The 24,218-nt window shown below is 38.6% G+C and overlaps 1 protein-coding gene across 1 annotated transcript; it reads right to left on the bottom strand.

The window, feature by feature from the left end:
• Positions 1-528: 528 nt before the first annotated feature.
• Positions 529-23,966, bottom strand: NAPG (NSF attachment protein gamma). Its single transcript, XM_037508849.2, has 12 exons — positions 23,853-23,966; positions 19,564-19,631; positions 17,675-17,759; positions 16,930-16,947; positions 16,276-16,306; positions 11,147-11,256; positions 10,967-11,033; positions 10,635-10,705; positions 5,933-6,011; positions 2,798-2,877; positions 2,119-2,248; positions 529-814 (listed from the first exon to the last, which is right to left on the bottom strand). Exons 1-12 carry the CDS (start codon positions 23,906-23,908, stop codon positions 671-673), a joined length of 939 nt encoding a protein of 312 aa, XP_037364746.1. The 5' UTR covers positions 23,909-23,966; the 3' UTR covers positions 529-670.
• Positions 23,967-24,218: the final 252 nt, after the last annotated feature.

Genomic DNA, 24,218 nt, shown 5'->3' with positions numbered 1-24,218 from the left:
AGTGAGTTTAGAGACAGCCACTCTTTTGGTTGAAAAAATAACCATATTCCAGAGAGAACTGAAGACATTTAGAAAGTCATTTTAACGTGCTACCTCCAAAATTTTCAAACTCACATAAGACTTTAAATGTGTCTTTCACTAGGCTAAATTATTTTGTAATGCTCAATATAGCTTCCTGTCCCAATCTTGCCCCTTAACTATTCAATAATTTAAATGTATGTAATATCATAGGGGAAATTTTTCTTTTCAAAACAAAAGTTTAAATACTATTTTGTTTAACCAGTAAACTTCACTTTTAGCAGCAATAATTAAATAAAATACAAAGAAATTCTAATAGTAAATTACAAGAGCCCAAGTGAAAGGAGTATCTATGATTTTTGTTAAAACACAATCTCTAGCATTTGGCCGGAAAATTTTAAAATCAATTTTGATAATGCATTTTTCTGTTAATTCCTGCTGGTGTCTCAGAAAAATTTTTTATCATGAAAACAAACCGGAAAATACTTCACAGGTAGTGGGTACAATGGGTGATTTAGGGAAATGGAAACTAAAAATTGTTTTTATTAGCATTCAAAACCATGACTGCAATGAAGTCTGGATTCCCTGCGAGAAGTCGAAGTCCATGAGTGGTGTGTCAGCATCATTCCCTTTCTTTCTGTAAACCAAGATCCTAGCACAGCCCTCCTGCATATTCATCTTCATCTTCCTCGGCAGCAGTGGCAGTGGCACCGTCAGGCTTGGTCTGTGGTGTTGCTGCTGCTTTCTTCTTTATTCCCCCTCCTGGAACCACCAAACTCAGGCCAAGCTTCGCATACTGTAAATGACACAGCATAGTCTCAAAAGCTAGATCACTAGAATCCTGATAACCAAGGTTCAACAATAGTATCATAAAAACACAGAGCTACAGGAAGTTCTGTACTTCATGAAAACCAACACTCTCATTTGTTTTGTTTTTTTTTTTAAAGATTTTAAAAGAAGAACTTTTTTTTTTTTAAGATTTTAAAAGAAGAACTGGGGTGTAGGCCAGAGGTGCAGGGGTGAGAGGATTCACCAGAGAGCAGAGCAGGTAGATTTACTGAAATACACTGCTGAGGGGAGCAGTGGGCGAGACAGGAGAGGTCTGATGCGCCATATGGGTTAGCTTCCTGGCTGGGGCTTGAACTCAGGCCATAGCAGTGATAGTGCTGAGACTCAATCCCTAGGCCACCAGAGGCCCCAACCAATGCTCTTTTTTAGATGGAAAAACTACCCAAAAAAACCATTCAACACTACTTTGCCTTCAGCAATATGTCACACTTAGGAATGTGAGATAATCTGAACGTACTGAGTTACATAATACTAGTAATACCTATAAAATAAAGATCTGCTGAATAAATGACGAGTGTAAGCTAGGGACAACACTTAAAACAAATACAAATTTACAAATGCCTATGTGAGAATTTATTTATAATAAAACTAGTTACATTAGATACATCATTTATTTAAAAAAATGAAGGTCTTTAACTGGTCTGATGCCAGGACAAGACTAAAGCTGCAGGATCAAATGAACAGGAGCTCACAAACTGAACCACTGAAATGGAAGTGAACAAAAATAAAGCGCAAGAGAAACCCACAGTGTGGCACACTACATGAAGGGCATCCTGCAAGGTCACTTTTCACACACAGGCTAATCTTCATGAGAGGCTGGCAAGTCAGGGACAAGCTCTCTATGTTTACAGAAAGGGTAAGTGAGTTTATACACAGCATCATACAACTAGTTGTGACAGAAGTGGGATTCTAACAAGGCTACTGAGCTGTAGAAGCCACTACGGGATGGGCCTCTGTCACAAATCTAGAAGAAAATAAACTAAAAGCAGCCTATAAAGGCCAACAAATGGAAGGAGAAGCTGAGAAATGGGATTGAATTTGAAAAGGTAAGATCAAGACAGCAGTTAATTGTTAAATAAATGGCTAGAAACCCAGAGAGCTAATCCAGACAAACTAAATCTTTGGTAAAATTGAGAGTAAGGGTTTTTTTGAATACCAGTTTGAGATGAAAAGTAGAGGGAGAAAATCTCAAGTCCATGAGAGAAAAATAATCTTATAGCACAGGAAAATGCTAACCAAAAGGTCACTTACATCATTGTCCATGTACTTGAAAAGAGGTGAGTTGCAGACCTCTGAGACTTGATCTTGGTCTTGCTGGTCATATCCTTCAAGAAGTTGTTCTAGTGCAGCACAATCTTCACTACCATTGAACCCTGGAATGCTACAGCAAGGACGAATCAAACATCTCCAACTGTTCCTTCACAGAACGCTTCTCAACCAGGGATGATTCTGCCCCCAACAGATGTTTGACAATGTCTGGGGGGATTTTTAATCATTACAAGGGAGCGCTGTAGGCTCCCACACACGCTACATGGCCACACACCCCACACTACACATGACAGGTTGACAGAGAATCCCCAAAATGCTGACAGTTTTGAGGCTGCCCATTTTGAACATCTCTAACAAGAAAATCCCTCATTCTGATATTCCAGTAACACATAATACGAGAACTTTTCCTTGTTTTTTCTTATTTCTTAGAAAATAAATATAACTTCATCATTTCAGTCACTCATTCCCATGGAAGTTCCCAAGAGAAATATACAGGTAAGAACACAATTTGTGAAGTCTCTATTGTAAAAGCTGAAATGGTGGTCAAGCACACCTATCACTATGAAATTAAAAAACAAAAAAAGTTTCATGGCCACAAATATATATCTAAGGAGCAATCTCCAATTAAGAAAGAAAAATGGAAACAACACTGGCACCTTACCTGTAGCTCTCCCTGACACATCTTTCTGCAGCCACATAGTCGTTTCTGTGGAGATGAACTAAGACTTGAGCAATTGTTTTCTAAAACAAAAGAAATGATTATGTTCCAAACTTAGGTCTATTTATTTTCTGAAAGCTAGAATTTAACTATCAGAGCTTTGGTTTATAGAGAAAAAGCTTTATACTTTTGCAGTGATTTCAAGACATCTGAGGAAAAATATCCAAGAACATAACACTTTAAAGTCTAAAGTGCAAATACACCACCCAGTCTACTTAAAAAACAGGTAGAGTTTACAGTAGGCCCAAGGCCAGCCTATGATCCTACTGGGGGTTCTAGCAAACACCCAGATGGTCCTGACACAGCTGGCCTGAGGACTATAGCTGGACTAACAAAAACAAAGTTTTGGCACACAACCATGACATGTTTTAAAGAAAACTTATTTTAGCTATCTATTTGTTTAATCTTGAAAGGGGAATAAAAAGGGAGATGAGGAGGAATAACTACAATTATACTTTAAAATTATTAAAAGAACTACTAGGAAAAGATATATGAGTGAAAACTCTAAAGTCAATTAACTTAGGGGCCTCCCTGGTGGTGGCTCAAGGTGTTGAGACACAACCTATGAAGCAATCCGCAGCCTCTGAAGCATGAGTTCAATCCCCAGCCCCAGGGAGCAACCCACATGGTGCAGAAGACCTCTCCTGTCTCTCCCACTGCTCCCCTCAGCAGTGTACTTCGGAAATCTGCCTGTTCTGTTCTCCAATCTGTCTCTGGTGAATCCTCTCACCCTCCCACACCTCTGGACTGTGCCCCAGCTCTTGTACGCATAAATGAATCTTTTAAAAAAAAATAAAGTCAATTTACTTGTAAGTCAATTAAAGCAGCCATAGTATCAAAAACTAGTAAGATCTTATCAACAAATAGCTCTTCTTAAAACATTTTTCAATTTTTTTAAAATCTCTCGCTCACTAAGATAACTTATTGCTCTATCTTTAAATTCAGCCAATCTTTCCTCATCTCCATTATCCGATTAAGCCCATTCAGTATTTTACTTAAGACATTTGCTTTTCAGTTTTAGAATTCTTTTAGTTTTTATAGTTTCTAGAAAAAGTTTTGGTTTTTTTTTTTTTGTTTTTTTTTTTTAAGTCAGTCCTCTAGTCCATTAATTTTAGCTGTATTTACTTCTATCGCCTGAGGCAGTGAAGACAGCTGTTTCAAAGCCCTGATTTGATCATTCCAACATCTGAGTCATATCTAGTTGGTATCACTTGTCTTTTCTCTAGAAAACCGGCATGTAAACTGTCATATTGGTATAACCTAGAACTACAATCACCAATAAGGTAATCACTAGTCATGCGATCATTATGTACTTGAAATGCAGTTAGCTCAAATCCAGATTTAAATGTAAAATAGAGGGCCTCCCTGATGGCTCAAGGGGTTAAGATACAACCTATGAAGCTGTATGCAGCCTCTCCAACACCAGTTTGACTCCCCGGCCAGCCAGGGAGGAGTTGCCCACATGGTGCAGCAGACCTCTCCTGACTCGCCCGCTGCTCCCCTCAGCAGTGTACTTGGGTCAATCTGCCTGTTCTGTTCCCCACCTACGTCTCTGGTGAATCCTGTCACAGCCCACACCTCTGGCCTAAACTCCAGCTCTTGTATGCATAAATAAATCAACTTTAAAAATAAATAAATTAATTAATTAATTAAATGTAAAATACACATCAGATTTCAGTCTTAGTAAAAACAAACTGGAAATTTAAAAATCACATGAATAATTATTGATTAGCTCTTAAAATAACATTCTGGAGATACATAACTTTGGATATGTATAATATATTGGATAAATCACTAAAATTAATTTCACTTGTTAAACATGGAACTAGAAAACTTGAAATTCCTATGTGACTCCCATTTGTGGCTTACACTGCATTTTCACTGGACAACACTAATCTGAGATGCTTTTGTTGGGTTACTGCATGTATACACTGTTTTTCCCTGATGTTTAAGAGAATATTATAATTTACAAAAGTATCACCTCTATTTTCCTGTTAGCACATATCACCATCATGAATTTACTAATTTTTTAATTCATCTGAAAGGGCTTTCTAACAAAGATTTCTTGTTACTGATTTTTGAATGTTTTGACGATAATATACATATTTATCCTTTCATTTAAATACAAATTATGTGGCTACAACCTGGTCATGTTTTCCTGGTTCTTCCTATGCGAGCACTTAAGAGATTGTACCCCAGACACTCTTACGCTGCGTAAACCTTCCATTAATTCTCAGTAGAGTGTGGATGTTTTCAGCAGGCACTGGCCCCATTTAGGCTCAGACTGCTGGTTGTCTGCTTTGGGTGGACAGGACTTGAGTCTAGTCCCTCTCTCTGCTGTTCTGGCTCTGCCCCATGCAGAAGCCCTGCACAGTAATTTAATCTTATTTCAAAGCCTATGCTCTGCCATTCTGGGTGTGTCCCAAACACGCAAAGCTAAAATAAATCTACAACTTTTGATAGTGCACACATGTGCTCAGGGAATTCCCTTCCCCACTCTCCTTTGTGGGACTTTCTCCTTACTCTCTTAGCTGGTCTTCCCAGGTCTGCTGGCTAGAGACTGGGTTTCTTTGGTGTTCTATCTGCACCCCACAAAGCTGAAGATCCATCACAGGGGCTCATCACAGAAAAGCAGAGGAAAAGAAAAGGAAAATTCTTCTAGTTCGTCTGGTTAGAAAGATGGGGCAGATGGGATTCAGTGGGACTTTACCTACTGGACCTGTACTGCACACACAGGAGGCTTCTCTCAAGGCAATGTTGCAAGACAAAAGAGGGAAAACCCTGGAAATCAACTCCCATATTGGTTGCTTCTCCAAGTACTTACTCCTCTGCACAGTCGTCCTCATTTTAGTTACTTTTCAGAGTCCATGAGAAATTGCTGTTTGCACTTTGTCCAAAATTTTTAGTTGTGATCAGACTAGGCTATAGTCTGTTCATTCTATCTTAACCAAAAATATAGGACCATATGTATTATTTTAAAATATACACAAATATTCATGGGACCTGGACTGAGGTACATGACACCAATATGAAAAATTATCTAATGTAAAAACAAAAATAAGCACTTTCAAAGAATACCTTATAACAAGTTGGATAATTTTCAATTTCTTTATATATATTTTTTTCTTTCTGAATAGAGAGTGCCGCCTCATCAAACCTAAAGACGAAACAAAGAAATGTAAAACAAGGCAGGTGTAAATATTCCACAGCAGAGGTAACTTTTGTAATATACTTGACATCACATATTTTAGAAATAAAGGAAACATCAAGCCTTTAGCAACTGCTTCACATTTCCATAAGCTTTGCTCATCTGACTTGTCTTTTATTTTTTTAAATACTTTATTTTATATAGCTCTTACATTATTTTTCATCTTTGCACAATGTATGCATTTTCATTTTGGTTATATTCCCCATACAATTGCACCCCCCCCCTTTATTTTGACTCTAGTTCTTCCTCTCCCCGCCCCTCCCTTCTCCCCCCGCCACAGTGTGTCTCTGGTTTATAGTTGCTTGTTGATTTTGATTATTACTTTGTATTGATTAGTCTTTTTCCTGGTCTCTTATTTAGGTTTTCTAAATTCCTGCAATGAGCGAGACCATGCTCCATTATTCCTGCAGACAAAGCGAAAGCAATTAAGGAAAGATCACTTCAAGTGGGGAGTTTTAAGTCTGGCAAGGATCACCCATTAACAAGTATCTATCAAATCTATCTATGAAATATGTTAGACAATCCCTGATTCATCTCCAATTTCTTTCTTTCCACTAAAAGGCCATCCAGATGCTCTAAAAACAATGCCCCCTTGCTGAAGAACTACTTCTCCTTCTCTGTCCTTAGTCATATACTCCATGTTTCCTGCCTCTGTGAGCCCCAACACATCCCTGATGCCAGGAAGGGCAGCAGTGGACAGACAGGTGAATAGCCCAGAAGTCATTTCCTGACACCTTACATCTTCAATATCCACTTATTCATTTTTTCAGTCTGCTCTCACACATTTTCCTTATTATTTATCCCACTCAGATGGCAGAAGAGGAAAAGAATCACCAAAAATGTTCCCCTTTCCTCCAAGGCCCTACCCCTTTCTTACATCCCCAGACATGATCCCATGTTATGTGAGGTCAGGCCCTCATCTCCCTGTGAAGTTGTAGTAACTCTGAATCCAGGAATTCCTATCACCTAACTTGTAACTGGATAAACTTAGCAGTCTTCCCTATGTCTCTCATCCCATCAGTAAAAAAAGGGTAAGTAGTTTGCACTGTTAGGATACAGAAGAGGTATGCTATGATCCAAATTAAAAAAAAAAAAATTGTTATACTGTTTCCCTATATATTAACAATCAAAGTATCTGTATAGGTAAGACAGACAGATACACACACATACACACTCTCTCTCTCTCTCTCTCTCTCTCTCTCTCATGCTTAGTTTAACTCATGTTATACATTAAACTGAATTATTGTGGGCTCTGTCCTGGCAAATTACAGCCTCATAAAAGAACATTCATTGCGGAAACACATGTGGCAATTTGCAAAGACCAACCAGCTACGTTTTGGGGAATAAAGTTAGTTTATAAATAGGACAGGGTAGCAGAACTCTAAGAATGTACCCGATGTGTCTGTTCCTCATATACACTTATTGTATATAATCTCCCCTTGAATGCAGGCACAGCTGTGAAATATGATGGGACTTGTACCTATGAGTAGGATACTATAATCAATTGAATCAAAGAAAAATCAAGTAATGGGCCTGACTTAATTAGGCATGCCCTTAAAGGAACAGAGATGGAGTCAATAGACACCATTCTGTTCTTGCCAACCTGGAAGCAGCAGCAAATTACCATGCTGAAGGCACCCAGAAGGCACAGAGGAACTGCAGGCACTTCTGGAGCTGACAGCGGTCCTGGCTGACATCCAACAAGGAAACACAGAACACAGACGTGTGTCCCAGAGCAGCAATGAAAGGAACCTTGCCTACAGTCAGGAGCTGGAATGAGATGGCAGCCCCACCCATGATTCCAAACTGGAGAAACCTGAGGAGAGGACCAAGCAACAGGTGACTGTTGTAAACCACCATATTTGTGGTTATTTGTTGTGCAGAAATAGAAAAATAATATGGGGGCTTACATATATTTTTATCATTTGTAATTGTGACCACGAATTTATCACAGATTCTATTTTATAAAATAAATTATAGTGGAACATTCTGTGAGGCACGTCCAGATTCTAGTAGGACTTTCAGTAGTTCAAACTTTCATATACTAAGGCTAAATGAATCATTCATTTCCATGGCATAAAAAGAATATTTCCATGAACTAATTAGCTGCCTAACAAAACAGCCACCTATTATAAAGTACTGTATATTTATATGGGTTTGTAGCAAAAAAATAAAAATAAAAAATCCAATCAACTCTGATTCCATGAAATAGACATATATAAGTCAATCTATTTTCACACATATCCAGGAAGCATTTCATTACTTACTATAATGAAACCCAGAGGAAATGCTTAATAGTCCTAACAAAACAAAATATATTTGGTTACAGAAAAAAGAGAATAAATTGCTTTTCCGGTAATTAAAAAATGAAACAAAATGTAAATCACACAAAAAACTATGGGCACAGGATAGGAGATGTCACAGGACCTCACTCATGCCAGCAGTCAGGGAACACCTTCCTCAGGACACAAAACTCTTCCACTGGTCCCAATTAAGTCTTCAACTCCAATGACTATGCTAAATAGTCTCCCCCTCCTGCTACACACACATCTAGCTTTCCCAGCAATTCCATGTAGTGACTGTCAATTGGTGGCAAGTACTTTTCTTTAAGTGAGTCTTAGAAGTAGGGATGAGGAGGGTGGGGAGGGCAGGTAAAGGGTGGCATTGAAATGGAAATTAGAATCTCTTCCTACTAGGGAATCACAGCACAGCTCTAGGAAGGCTGTGTGGATCTGATGGGTCACTAAGAACCAACTACGAAGGGTACCAATCTGCTCAGCTACCTTAGATCTTTTCTGGAAGGCACAGGAACTTAAGTCTCACCAATAAGTCTATCAATTGCCTAGAAAGGTCTTTCCCAGAAGGGAACACTGCTCCAGGACTGACTTAAGGCCTCCCCCAAGCAACTACCTACATGAAATCTAAATCCTGTGACTTAATGGCTCAGAAAGGAGGAAGAGCAGGAGACAAATATCTATGTACTAAATGACAATTTGATTTTGCTATACTAAGATACAAACTAAAATACTGTTCAGTTAGGATCAAATCTTAGTCTTGTGTTAACTAACTATATGAGGTAACCATTTAACTAAATATAACAAAAAAATTTAAATTTCATGTCATTCTTTAGTAGATGCTATTTGCATAAAGTATAAAATTACCTGTTTTTGTTCTTTAAGGCAATTGATAGCCTCAATTTGAGATTATAATCAAAGTAAAGGTTCAAGATATTCAAATATCAAAGAAATGGTCTCAATTATCTTTGACTATTTTTAAAATGTTTTTATTATGTTTACTGTGATGACATTGGTTTACAACACTGTACATGTTTTAGGGGCACAGTTCACAAGTCTTCAAACGTATGTTATCATGCCCCACCCACCAAAGCCCCAATAATCCCCTACCATAGTCCACTGGGTCCCTCCACACTTTGCTTTCCACACCTCCACCCCACCCCACCCCCTTATGGTTATTACATCATTTCTGTAGCTAAATTTCAACAGCTTATTCTGGTTTGTTTGTGTCTAGATGTATCATACAATACAGTAATGCCTAGGAAAGGGATTACTGGATCCCTAGGAAAAGAATACAAAAATACTAGTTTAAAGGGATATATCCACTCTGTTCACTGCAGCATATTTACAGTAGCCAAGCTATGGAAACAACCCAAGTCCCCACACAGATGAGTAGATAAAGAAGAGATGCGATACAGACACAGTGGAAGATTCCACGATGCCTCTCCCAGTGCCCTGGTATTATTCCTGTTTATGCAAGACTGTTTCTTGGGCTTTCCTCCCTTTTCTGGTGGCCTCTGTCTCATCTCCTTGTGGAGACAATTGCCAAATCCTCAGTTCTGTCCCAAGGGCAACAACTTTGTGTGATCCTGGTACACTGTGTCCAAGGAGGAAGAGGACCACAAGCTACTGCTATTCTTTCTACCACCTTATATCAATCCTCAACTCTCTTTTCGTTAGTACAGATTCTCATGCTTTTCTTAGTCTGTACTGCTTAAATTCCTCCTAGAAGTACTGTGGCAGCTTTTTTTGGCATTTGGCTTTTAATGCTTTCATACCACACATACTCAGTGATACTTGTCAATTCTCAAATTCCTTAAATAAAGCAATTTTATACTGCTACAACTGAAAAATTTTTCCAATTTTGATCAAACACTGCTTAAAATGCTATCATTTTTAGTGCATTTTTACTAAAAAGTAAAAAAGCAATAAAATAAATTTGCAAGCTAAATAAAAGGTTTTATGGTTGCCCTAGATTTATCCACCTTTTAAACACATCAACACAACACAAGAAACTGCTCTCTCTCATGATGCTGAGCCGGGTCTCAAAAATAAAAGCAAAATCCATGATAAATTTTGGAATTATACATTAGAAAAACAGTATTTTAATAATATTTAATTCAAATGTGCCATCTAACAGACTTCATTTTTTCTACTGATAGGCTGACAAATCCATGGCTTGCATGAGAAAGATTAATAAGACATTCCCCAAATTACTCTAGCTGTGGCCTGAAGGCACATACACACAGACACATATGGACAGTTTTAGAAGACTTACCTGCGTCCTCGAACTAGCAGTCTGGAGGCTTTTCCTAGTAATTCAACTGCCTGTCGCAAACGTTCCTCATTCTAAAGAAATCAAAGAGAAGGGAGTATTGGCTGTTTTGATACAGAAATCTTTTTTCCCAAAAGTAACAGAACATGATTAGGGAAAGAGCCACCAAAGATGCTGGCCCAATTCATTACTCCAAGAGAAAGATATTAGAAATAGAGTTCAGTTGAGAGCATGGAAAAGTTTTAAAAAGTAGCCACTGTATTTCTCTCTATTTTCCTACATATTATGAATCTAAAATTTTAAGCACTTTGGGAAAAAATAAAAATCAAACTTACTTCAAACACATTAGCTGTCTGTTGATACAACTGTACAGCCTTTTCTGGATCTACATTTTCTATAAGCCTAAATTAGACAAGAAAATTTGACTTATATGAGGGAAAAAACACTTGTTTTTCACAGGACTTTATAATAAAAAGAGAATGACCTCCATACAGAGACTTGTGTCCCACACTCACTTTCCAGCTCGCTCCAATGCCATCGCTGCTGTGTCCGGGGTGCCATTTTCTAAATACATCATGCTGGCTTTCTCAATCAGCTGAACAGCCTCTGGGAGTTTCTGCATCTCCTGTAGGCAAGGGATATAGCACAGATCAGCAAATGTACAAACTTTAGAAATGGAGTTAACAATCTGAAACTTAATGATTCTATCCCTAATTCATGAAAGTAAATGATTCAAAATATTTTACAACAATAAATATATCTAAAATGAAATGCCTTCACATAGTTATTTTCCCCATCAACCTTCGTTAGCCAAATCAAAACTATTATCAGTTTATTTCTACAGAGTTCATCATGATTTCAGCTTCAGGAAAACTATACAAATAGTACAAACTTACTTATTACTCTTTTTAATCATTTACAATTCTTCAAACATTTACTGACTCCCTACCATATGAGGTCTATCTATGTCAAACGCTGCAAATCTGTAGGTAGCCCAAGGGCTGTATTTCATTTCCAAGTACATCTTGCTTGAACTAGTATTTTAAAGTCAGATACTTTTGCAAAAGTTCTGTTTTTTATACCTTCCTAAAGAGTGTGTGTGTGTGTGCGTGCACGCGCGTGTGCACATACATATATGTATCAAAAGCTATGGTATCAGCAAGTTTCCATGTCCACGGGACAATAAGAGAATGGGCCTCAGCTGTATCTCACCCCATTAAACCTCCTGGAAATGGTGGTATTTCCCCCCACTCCCTACTCCCTGGCACATCTAGCCTGTCCCCTTCATTTCAGTCATTCCCCTCTACTTTGGCTTCTTCCAAGTTGCATCCCTTTTCCATGCTGTATTGCATCAACCACAGAAAAACTCTGTATCTTATCATTATACCATAAATCTCAGCATCATGTGGTACTAGTATCTACTACCTCCAAATCAAAAATTTTAACCTGAAAAAAAAAAAATCACCTGGAACTTAGATGTAAAGTATATAGGCATTATCTATGTAGAATTGAAGTGCTGTATATCAAAGGAGGCTCCAAGTGCTATTTCATGGGTTGTTTTCAAATCTGCCTATTCAGCCCCTCATTTAGTTGAAAAATTCATTTGAATACAAAACTATGTTATCATTTTTATCAACTTCAAGATATTAACTTTTTATTACTTATCTATGGAGAATAACAAAACAGTTTGAAAGATACACAAAATAAAATTGCTACCAAATTCAAGTGGAATGATATCAGTTAATACATCCCCAAAACCCTGTGAAAAATCTTTTGTTATAGAAATCATAGGCCAATGAAAGAATAAGGAAATCTATAGTATATGCTTAAGAATGATTGAAAGGAAGGAAAGGTAAATCCAACAAAATTTACTTCACCCACTTTAGTCCTGAGGGTCACTGTACCCTTTACAGATTATTTCTTCCCCTAATTCACCTATCCTCTAATTAAAAACAAATATACACTGAGCATCCACAATATGCAAAAGACTTTTTTTTTTGGGGGGGGGATAAAAGGAAACATAACACAGGCCACTGTCCATAAGTTTTGCTCTAGTAGATGAGACATAAAGAGCAATAACTATGAGAAAGTAATATGAAGTACCATTTAAATCATATGCTCAAAAATTAAGCTCCTTGCTGTTGCATTAAATCTAGCATGATAGTGAATAGCAAAGGCCCAATCATAATATGATACCTTCCCATAAAAACCAATAGGCAGCCTACTTCAAAGTTACACTCTTATAGACTCTTTACTATGTTCCAGCACAGCAAAATTATGGAGAAAATTTAAATATGCCTACTTTCAGTGGCTTGTGTACTTAGTTGCATTATCACTTCTGTGGCCCAAACAGGATATGAAATTATACAGCTGTAAAATGACAGATCTCAAAGGTTGATCTCAAAGTCCCCAGGTCTTCCTTGTGCCTCCAGCTACAAACTGTTACTGGCTAAGCATGGCTGGGGGATGAACATGAAGGTGTGTATGACACAGAATTAACTGTGGCCCATACAGGTTAGACACCCATTGTTGCCCAGGACTGTCCAAGATGTTTAATTTATATGCCAGCACATGCCAAGAGGCATTTTCCTTTGTCCTTTTACCTGTCCAATAGGTTTACTTCCCTTTCATCCAAAGAAGTAAACCTTTCAAATTCTCAAATCAGGGCCTCCCCGGTGGTGCAGCAGGTTGAGCGCTGCGCTGTGAAGCTGTCCACAGCCTCTACAGCGGGGGTCCGATTCCTGGCCAGCCAGGGAGAAACCCACATGGCGTGGCAGACCTCTCCTGCCTCACCTGCTGCTCCCCTCAGCAGTGTCCTCCATCCATCTGCCTGTTCTGCTCCCCCTGCTCTCTCTGGTGAATTCTCTCACCCTCCCATGCCCCTGACCTATATACCCCAGTTCTTGTATAAATAAATCTTTAAAAAAAATTCTCAAATCAAATATACTACAGCAAAAGAAACATCAGCATAGTAACTGTTGATAAAAAGACTCATATATTATATTAATACGGCTGTTAGAATAAGGTGAGTCTGAGAATTTTATAGTGTTCTAGCATTTCTAGCATATTAAGATAGTACATCCCAATAACACGCCAAAGTCTACCAAGACAATAACAGCAACCCACCTGAGAGTTCCCTAGTTCTTGGGGGAAAGTATGAAAGAGGGCCAGGGCAGACACCTGGTTCTTTAAGCAAATAGAAATGTTCTAGTTGCTATGGAATTGCTTCCAATAACCTGATTAGTATCACCAAATATCAATTTGGTTTATGTTTCAATCAGAGAAGATTTATCACTATAGTTACATAAAAGTGTAGCTAGCTGCCTTCTTTCTAAAAGTATATAGCTGCCTTCTTTCTGTTAGTAAAAGTGTAGATAGCTGCCTTCTTTTTAAACATTGCCGCACGAAAAGTCTTATGTTTAAATCTATGCTATATTTTACTTTATGATAAATTCACAAAATTGGAATTCCTGGGTTAAAGGCTATAAAAACTCTTAAAGTCCTTGACATATATTAACAAAGAATTTTTTAAATGACATTAGAAAATCTTCATTGAAAGTTAAATGTTTAATATTTAACAGTAAGATACACAATTATGTGCAGAGTAATGGAGGAAAGAATAGAAAACCAAAAGGAGTCATCACAAAACTAAAACCTGACTCACACAAAGAGGTGAGGGTAGAGGGGATTAACATCACCATTAACCCAGTTATAGAGATCAAGATCCTTAGGTGCCAGTGCCTTATCACAAGGCATAAGGCCCAAGCAGGTTTCAGACTGCTGTAGGGAGTGTCTGGAGCACAGACCCAAAGGTAAAGACATAGAGATTGGGCCCACTCTGAAATCTCCAGTTCCTTTAGGATTCTGCAGTTATCCAAAATCAGCAACAAACAGGCTACTCCATGAAGGGGTGAGCCCCTTCCAAAAAGAAGACTGTATCAGTGCGGTCTCCTGCACTGGCACCGGGCAGCAGTCCTTCTGACTACCTCTGACTATGCAGGTGCTTCTTTTCTCCAACTCTTTCCCTCTGCAGGGCAGCAGCTTCCTGCCTGCCCGGGAGCTGCACCATGCTGGTACTTCACTGACCTCTCCTAGCAGAGGCAGCTCTCCTCAAGGCGGCCTGCGGCCTCTCTCAGCAAACCTCTCCCTTTCGGGGCAGCTCTTTCTGCCCGCTTGTGTCATGCAAGTGTCCTTCATTCTTCTGACCCCTTTCCCTAATAAACCTGCTCTTTAAATATAACTAACGTCTCTGTCTCATGGAGAAACTTGCTACATGCCGCTGAAAGGGGAGCTCTGGTGAAACCTTTCCCAGAGTGAACCCAAGGACCCAGCCAAACCCACTGACTCCAAAAACCACATCATAGAGCATTATGTGAGAGCGAGAGAGAGACAGACAGACAGACAGACATACAGACAGACTATATAAGAAATTGTATGTGTACAGTAAACTAACTGGGTGGAAAACATTAAACATGTTATTAACATTCTATAATCTTCCCAGTGTTTCTAAATGTTCTATAATGAGTATGTATTCACTTAAAAATTCAGTAAAATTATGAAAGTCATAGAAACTAAAAATAAAACATGTACTAAAATGTAAGTTCTTAAAATAAATCTTTATAACAATTCAAAACAGCTTTTAACATACTAGAGAACATAAAAACAAAATTTGAGTTGCCACTTGGCATACTTTCAGAGTCAGTGTCATAAAATGTCTGTCTCAACAAAACAAAATATTAATTTCCAACCTGATTTTAAGCAGAAATATGAAAAGTGGCATAGGCACATTAGCCAAATATTCCATTCAAAGAAAATCAGAGTTAAATAGCAAAGTTTAAGTCTGATGCTTTTTGATGCCCACTGACAGATTTATATAAGTCCTTTTTATAACCCATCAGTAGTATCAAATGTATATTTATAAGTTTTCACTACATTAAAAAGTCCTAAAATCCAAAGAGTAACCTCCCACACAGTTCACCGTTTAGTGGTACTCTCTCCTAGTTACAAGGCTTACAACATTCCAGAGTTCCCTCTAAAACATTCTCTCTTAAATTATACTTTTTTTGTGGGACCCTCACCGGCCAGGGATTGAACTGGCGCTGCAGAGGCTGTGGGCAGCCTCGCAACCCAGCGCTCAACAGCTGCGCCCCCAGGGGAGGCCCTCTTAAATTACACTTTTAAAATCCCATATCTGGGCCTCCCTGGGGGCACAGCGGTTGAGCGCTGGGTTGCGAAGCTGCCCGCAAGCTCTGCGCCAGTTCGATCCCCAGCCACCGGCAAGGGTCCCACATGGCACGCAGACCTCTTCTGCCGCCCACTGCTCCCCTCAGCAGTGTACTTGTTGGTCTGCCTATTCTGTTCCCTGCTCTGGCTCTGGTGACTTCTTTCACTCTCCCACGCTTCTGACTGTACCCAGTGCTTGTATAAATAAATAAATAAATCTTTAAAAATAAATAAATAAAACTCCATATCTTCAGATACACAAATGTACCCCACAGGTCCAATAAGCATTACTTTGGATGAGAAATCTTAACTAAGGATCCCTAACCTTACAACAAGGAGACTTTTCAATCTCAAGAGAAATTTAAGTTCACCATGTAGTCAATTCATTTTACCTATGGAACAGCTGGAACACATTACTGACCTTCAACATCATGCCGGCTTGCTCATAAGCTCTGCAAAGAGAATATAATTTCCTGGATGAGTTCTTAAAGATACAGGGGGAAGAAAAACTTTCTACCACACATAGTGGAAGTTAAAGCAACTAAAACTGGTTCAGGCTCCATATATTACTTCAGCCTGTACTACCACACAATATAATTTTTCTTCCCTGTACTTTTGTGGGCAATAATGTCTTAGAAACATAAACATCTGAGTTAAAGGGACTTTATTTACAGATGCAAATTTAAGTAAGGCTCAGAAAGGTTAAATCTTTCTACTTGACAAACTTAAATTCATGTATTGAAACAAATTAAGTACCCTCCATGTAAGGAGAAAGCTTCCTGTTTCTCTCCACAGGGAACTATTAAGAAAAAGGGGAAAAGAGAGTCTAACTTACTTGTTTTTTCACAGGTTACTGAACAAAATAACCCCCAAAATTTACTGTAAGTTTAACTTAAACACTATCTTAGAAATGACTTAGTTTTTAAGGTTCAAAAAAAGACTAAAACAAAAAGAAATGACTATTACATTTAAATTAATACAGAATCATTATTTATGAATTTATAACTTAAGCAAAACAGCAACATTTAAAAGAGTATTCTGTAAATACATGAAAATATAGGGAATATTTACTTACTTGGCAGCATGAAAAAGACTGATTAGATGTAACGAAGTCAAAATTAAGGAAAAAAAACAAATCAATAGGTTCTAAAGATTACTATTTAAGACAAAATTAAGTAAGTCACTGCCCCACTTGGTTCCAAAAGACAAATCCTACAAACAGGTAAAGAAGTAATTTAATGCCTGTTGATGTCTCTTCAAACTATACAATTCACAAAAATACTATCAAAATACAACACACTTTCAACTAATTTCATTATGCATTAATCTGATGTGTTTTACTAAAACGTAAGATTACAACTCTAATTTGGAAAGTGAAATAAACATTTTTTAGCTGACAAGTTTTAAAATACCCCAAGAAAATATATCACTTTAAACTATTTGTAAATCATAGTTCGAATACCTAAGGAAGACTCTAAAATACTAACATGATTTCTATATTTCCAACACCTGTGTACTTCTTTAATCCTTAACACCTGTCTGTAGATTGTCCTCACTTTATCCTAAATAAAAGCCATCACCAAGAAAATGCAGAAACAATAGAAATAAATTCCCAAATATAGTGTTGCAAAACTGTGGACCTTATGATCAAAAGTCTCATAAAAGCTCCCCTAGAGTTAAAAATGCAGAATTCTTCTTAACACTTTCTGATTTAATAGCATTGTAGTCCACACGCGGCAAATGTCTAACAAGAAAAAATAATGTGTTTCTATCAAAATCATTAAACTGTTGAATTCCTTTACAAAGGCTGAAAAAGATACGCCCTATTATTCTCATGAGCAACAGCTTCTCTCAGGCAGGCATCTTTTGCTTGTTCAAACTGTTTGGCATTTTTAAAAGCAACAGCTGAAACAGAACAAAAAACATACTTTCTATTTTGATCATTAAAAACATCTTAAATGAATCATTACCAAAATCTGCATTGTTGTGTAATATTAGAAAATATATTAACTTAGTTAAATATCACTTAGGAATTTTCACATACCTATAAAAAACTACTTTTCTGTATAGCATTTTTCCTACAACTGTTTCAGTTATCAAAAACTTGGAAGTATTTTCAAGTCTTTTTTTAATTGTAAGTTATTGGAAATAAATCAGTGCTACTTCCACTCAAAAACAAGAAGTCCTTCTAACATCAACATATAAGCTTCAAGAAAATAAAATCAATACAATTATCCCAAGTAGCAGGAACTATCACACAAGACAGTACCTTACTTCACCAGTTTTACAAACAATAATAAAAACAGTCCATTATTCACAGCTTATTGCATCTTTTAAATTATCTTACAACCAAAGACCAATAAATACATTAAATATTTTACTAAGAACCTTTTTGAAAAGCACGAACTTTAAATAAATGTCTAAAACACAATAGATTTTTTTTAAAATAAAGCTTTTACATTGCCCAAGTTTCTATGAAAAAAGATGTCACTGTCCAAAAGAAGCAAAATATTATGGTTGCTGGTGTGTACTCATTCCAACAAAACAATTAGGAGATGTCCGAAAATATGATCCTGCACATTTTGGAAAACTTACCAAAAGTTGCTTACAAATAAGTAAGAAGGACACTGCTTTAAAAAAATATTTATTAAAAATATATTCTTAAATTCTCTTTAATAAAATACAAGTAAACAGACTACTGAAACATTTTCATCCCTGGATTTCTATTTTACCTTTTCAAAAATTTATTGATTAAATACATTTTCTATAACCCCTTAAAGAAAATAAACAAACGAAAAAAATCTATCCTGAAATGCACTGCTGAGGGGAGCAGCGGGCATTCAGGAGAAGTCTGCTGTGCCATATGGGTTATCTCCCTGGCTGGGGATCATACTGCAGTGGCTGCATACAGCTTGACAGTGCTGAGACTTAACCCCTTATACCACCAGGGAGGCCCCCTATTTTATTTTCAATTTATCGCAGTTCTTTTTAATTTGATGCTACATAAAAGTAAAGTTTGTCAAAAGCACTTTATCTTTTGTTAAAGATATGCTAGTATATCAAATCTGATCTACTTGGGCTATTGGTATTGCTGAAACACAACTGCAAACTTGTGTTCAGGGTACTTCAATGGTGAATTATGCTCTATACCTGCAATAACAGTGAACAAGTTGAAAGCTATCACTCCACAATTCAAATCACTTTTATCTTAAATACAGGTAAATTTATTAAAAATATTTATATCACTTAACACCTGGTACATTTATCAGTGTAATAGTTATGCTCAAAAAACCACATGCCAACTTAAACATAATTTGCAGATCTGTTTAAAATAAAGGCTAGGTTTTTTAAAAAGGTTCACAAAAAAAAATTCAATAATAATGAGTATAATAAGGAATATGGTATAACCCCTGTAGTAATACACAACTTCTAAATTTCAAATATATATATAAATGATGCTAAAATCTGCAGCAGCACACCACACCCATGTCTACTGTCACAACACAGGGAGCAGTAGACTGCTAACTCAACCCTCAACACACCTGAAGAGAGCAAGTAGGAAAAATGCAAGGGCTTGGGCTGGCTCTTTTTTTCTTTCTTTTTTTCCCAACTGTTACAATAGGATAGGAAGCATTAAGAGCAAGATGAAGTTATCAGCCTCCTCTAAGACTACACATTGAAGTGACAGGGCTAGAGCCCACATACATACCTGCTTTTCCATATTCAGAGGCAGCACTGTCATAATCTGGCTTCCATTTTAAAAAACCAGTTTTCAAGCTAAAATGAAAAGAAGACACATTTAACAGAAGTTACCAACCACATTTAGTAGTCAGTAGTCATGACTGTAATGACCTTGTAGGTTATTAAGAAAAGATGGGGGATGGAGAGTCATCAGACCCTCAGTCCCCATCTCATCCACCTCCATCCAAAATAATTTCAACCTCTACTCTCCTTCCCACTGTCATAGGCATGGTTTTCCTCCTATTGATATATCTGCATAAAACCCAGATTGGGCAGAGGTTTTCAATGCATGGTCATCAGAGAGGCAAGTAGCAGCATTACCTGGAAATGTGCCAGACATACAGAACCAGAAATTCTGGCAGGAGCAACAATCCATCTTTAACAAGCCCTGAAGCACATAAAAGCTTGTCGCCCTTGAAGCAATGCATCAAATATGCTGTTGGATTGGTGAGACCATGTAAATACATGAAAATATGGGGAATATATATATGGCAGCATGAAAAAGACTGGATGTAACAAAGTCAAATTAAGGAAAAATGCAAATCAATAGGTTCTAAAGATCCACTATTTAAGACAAAGTTAACTAAGTCTGTCGCACTTAGTTCCTGAAATTCAGGAGAGGGAAGACACACACTGAAGAGTTAACAGTATACTCCAAGAATTGTAGAGAGATCAGAAAGACTAAGGATAGAAAGACACGGTACAGAGGGAGTCAGCAAAAGAAGCTGAGAGTCATTAATCACCACTGCGGGAAATCAGAAAGACAAGGAAGTTGTAAACAACAGATATACATGACTTCTAAGATCCAAACTGCAAGACAATTTTAAGTACTTACCTTATTTTTTTTTTTAAAGATTTATTTATTATACAAGAACCAGAGTACAGGTCAGATCTGCGGGAGGATGAGAGGATTCACCAAAGATAGAGCGGGGAACAGAACAGGCAGACTGATGAAATACACTGCGGAGGGGAGCAGCAGGCAAGACAGGAGAGGTCTGCCGCCATGTAGGATTCTTGCCAGCTGGCGCTGCACAGGCTGCGGACAGCTTCACAGTGTGGCGCTCAATCGCCTGTGCCACCAGGGAGGCCCTTAAGTCCTTATCTTATGTGTCCTTTCGGTAATATTTATTTTTTTAATGTCAAAACAATTTCCAGCCTTAAATTCCAGTTTAAACTAAGTCAGGACTGTCAAACTTGAATGTGCAAAAGTACTACTAAGTAAACACACATCTTAAATTTTAAATCAATTAGTGAAAGTCTGCTGGCTTCAAAGAACTGGCAAGCTCCCGAACTGAAAAAGAGGAAATCTGCAAGGGCTATCAGAAGTACATACAGTGATAACTGTCTGAATTGTCCAGAGACCCTAACTTTTAAGGAACATATTTTCTCCCAATTAAAATTTACTTACACAATTTTTCAAGCTTACCAAGAATTTTATTGCTCAGAAAAATAAAATCCTTAAATTTCAGTGTCTAATCCACAAAACAGACGCAGTTCAATACAGCAAACACTCCTACTCCAAAGCATTCAATATATACTGTATAATTAACAGAATTTTTAAAATCCCACCAAACAAGATACACTAATTTGATCACCGTATGTGCTACAGGTGTGCAGAGTCAAAGATTTAAAAATATAGCAAATCATCCCCACTCAACTAAACACCTCTGATTAGGAAGAGAGAAGGCATTCTCAATATAGGTTTAAAGGCCATTAGGGTTTTTTTTTAACTATTTTTGTCAAGAGTCAATAAAGAAAATTCTATTGAGAAAATAGTTTGATCAGTTTCCACTGGCCCAAACAAACAAAACAACTCACAAACCACAATCTGTTTGCGGGATTAATTATAATTACAAAACGACTTGGTAATACTGAACCACATTTTCAGTAGAAAAAAGAAGGAAATCAAAATCTTCTCGCCTGAACTCTTGGCCCACCTACTGACAATTCTGTCTAGAGGCCCTTCAAACATAACAAATTCAAACCTGAATTCAGCAACACTCCAGCCCTACCCATCCATCATCATGTGCCTTCATCAGTACCCCATCTTGGCTGAAGGTCTCTTCCTCCACTCCATCTCCCAAATCAGAAACCTAAAAATCAAGCCTTTCCTCCTATAGCCAGTCAAATCATTAAAGCTTGTCAACTCGATCTGGAAAATGTGACCCAGTCCTGCTTATACTTGCACTTATACTTTCATTCAGGAGAGTCATGGAAAAGTCACTGTTTCAGCTCTGTTCCCTCCACCCCGCAGATACAACTTTTCCTTACTTGTATCTCCACTGAAGACACTGTATATTCCATTCTAACATTTAATCCCTGTGAAAGAATGTAAAATACATACTGGTCTCTGTTCCACATTCCTACAGGGCTCCTCCCAAAAGCCTTATAACTTCCTATGTGATGACAGCACTGGGGGAATCTTTTTTTTTTTTTTTTTTTTTGAAGGTATAATTAACATTGTACTACATAACATTTCTATATACGTTTATATCAATGTTATAACATTTTAGTAGTTTCAAGTGCTCAACATAATGACTTGGGATCTGTATGTATTGCAAAATATCATCACAATAAATATAGCTAACAGAGCATCTTTTATTTTAATGAGGTAACACTGGCAGGCGCCTACTGTGGAGTGGTCACCAGAATGACCAAGTCATGATGTGAAGCTTGAAATTTTTAGCCTCAGCCTCCAGAAAAGGGGAGAGAGACTAGAAATGGGTTATTAATTGATCATGACCAGCTGAAGGCAGCGTCATAAAATCTTAATGGCAGCTTAGAGGTTGGTGAACACAGATATAACGCACTCTAACTCCACAGGGAGGGAAGCTTCTGCACGCAGAATTCCCCTAGTCCTTGCCTTATATTCAGTTGGCTATTAACCCATATGCTTTATCACATCCTTTAATAAAATGGTAAATGTGTTTCTCAGAGTTCTGTGGGCTGCTACCTAAATAAATTCACTGTCAAATAAATCAAACAGATGTTGTCAGTAACCTAGGAACCTCTGACTTGTGATTGACATCTGAAGTGAGTGGGGGCAATTTTAAAGGATTGAACCCTTAATCTATGGAATCTATGCTATCTCCAGGTAGTGTTAGAATTGAGACAGTTGTTCACTGCATAAGTGGAGCAAATACTCCCCTCCCAATGTAATTTGGTTTTAGAATCAATACCTTATGTTTATCTCTTTAGCAATGTGCCCGCCTGTGAGCTCTAAACTGCTACAGAAGGGGCTGCATTGGGTCACCCCAGTGTACCCAGTGGCTGATATAGGAACACAGAGAGAACTTCCTGAATGCTTGCTTATTAAATATGACAAAATACTCAATCCCCGGGCCCCAGGCCACTGTCCACAAAGTCACATTTGTCAAAAAATAAATCTAACCTGGTCCAACGGTTATTTAATCCTTAGAACTAAGGATCGAGTCCATTTTATAGTCTCACTTCCTCTTCTGTAAAATTAAGAATCTCTACTTAAGTTGTTGTGGAGAACTCACCTTGAGGTACATGAAGCATTTAACACAGGGAACGATACCGACTTTTCATAACTTCTAACTACCAAACAAAAATTCACTGAAGTAATGAAACTGAGGAAAAGGGAAGTATCAAAAGGATTGACTGAACAGAATCAGCTCAGTTCCAACAAGTATTTGTTGTGTGCCTACACAAGCTAACACAAGCAAAGAGCCTAAGAAAGCATAGTTCTTGCCCCCACGAACAGTGTGATAGGGAATAACAACGGTGCACCAAGCAATTTTCTGGGTAAACTTGTAGCCTCTTCTCCAACACAAAGGAGTGTTTTAGATCAATAATTCTCAAAAGGGCGACTTTATCTTCCAGGGGACATTTCTGGTTGTGACAAATGGACGGACAGAAGAGCAACGCTGCGGCCACCTAGCAGGCAGAGGCCAGTACCCCCTCTAACGACGCACGGGGCAACCCCCACAACTCATCGTCCAGTTTAGGGGACAGAGATCGTGAAGCTCCGCATAAGCGAGACCAGATGATACGCGCAGATGACCTCGAGCCGGGCAGACACACCACGCTTCCAGGAGAGCAGCGACCGGATTTCAGCCCCGGAGGTCGCCGCCGGGCGCCGAGGTCCCCGCAGCCTTCCGGGGACGGCGCGGCGGGGCCCGGTCACAGCTCCGCGGCGCCGCCACTTCCTCCCGCCCGCAGGGCGGCCCAACGGCCCGGGAAAGGCCAGGGACCCGGCCCCGCGCAGAGGCCCAGGGAGGATCTCTCACTCACTATTTCTCGGCCTTGGCGAGGTGCTCCAGGCCTTCGTTTATCTTCTGAGCCGCCATCTCCACGCTCGCGTCTTGGACGTGGACGGCGGAGGGCCGGCCCGCAGGCGTGGGAAGGTGGGCGGGCGCCCCCGCCCACGGCTACGGAGGCCTGCAGTGCCCCCACTTCCTGTAGCGGAGCGCGAAAGGGAGCCTGCGCGTGAGAGGCGCGGAGGCGCAGAGGCGCAGGCGCAGAGCGCCGGGGCTGAGGGCTTCTGCGCAGGCGTAGTGGAGTACTGAAGTGGGCCTTCACTCCTTCAATCTACCAATATTTAGTGAATGCTTGGGGCATGTGGCAAGCACTGTATTAGGGCCCAGAAAACCTTCACCG

Source organism: Talpa occidentalis, unplaced genomic scaffold, assembly GCF_014898055.3.
Source record: "Talpa occidentalis isolate TD23 unplaced genomic scaffold, MPIMG_talOcc4v2.1 talOcc4.13, whole genome shotgun sequence".
NCBI classification, from domain to species: Eukaryota; Metazoa; Chordata; class Mammalia; order Eulipotyphla; family Talpidae; genus Talpa; species Talpa occidentalis.
This window is presented reverse-complemented; position numbering and strand designations above follow the sequence as displayed.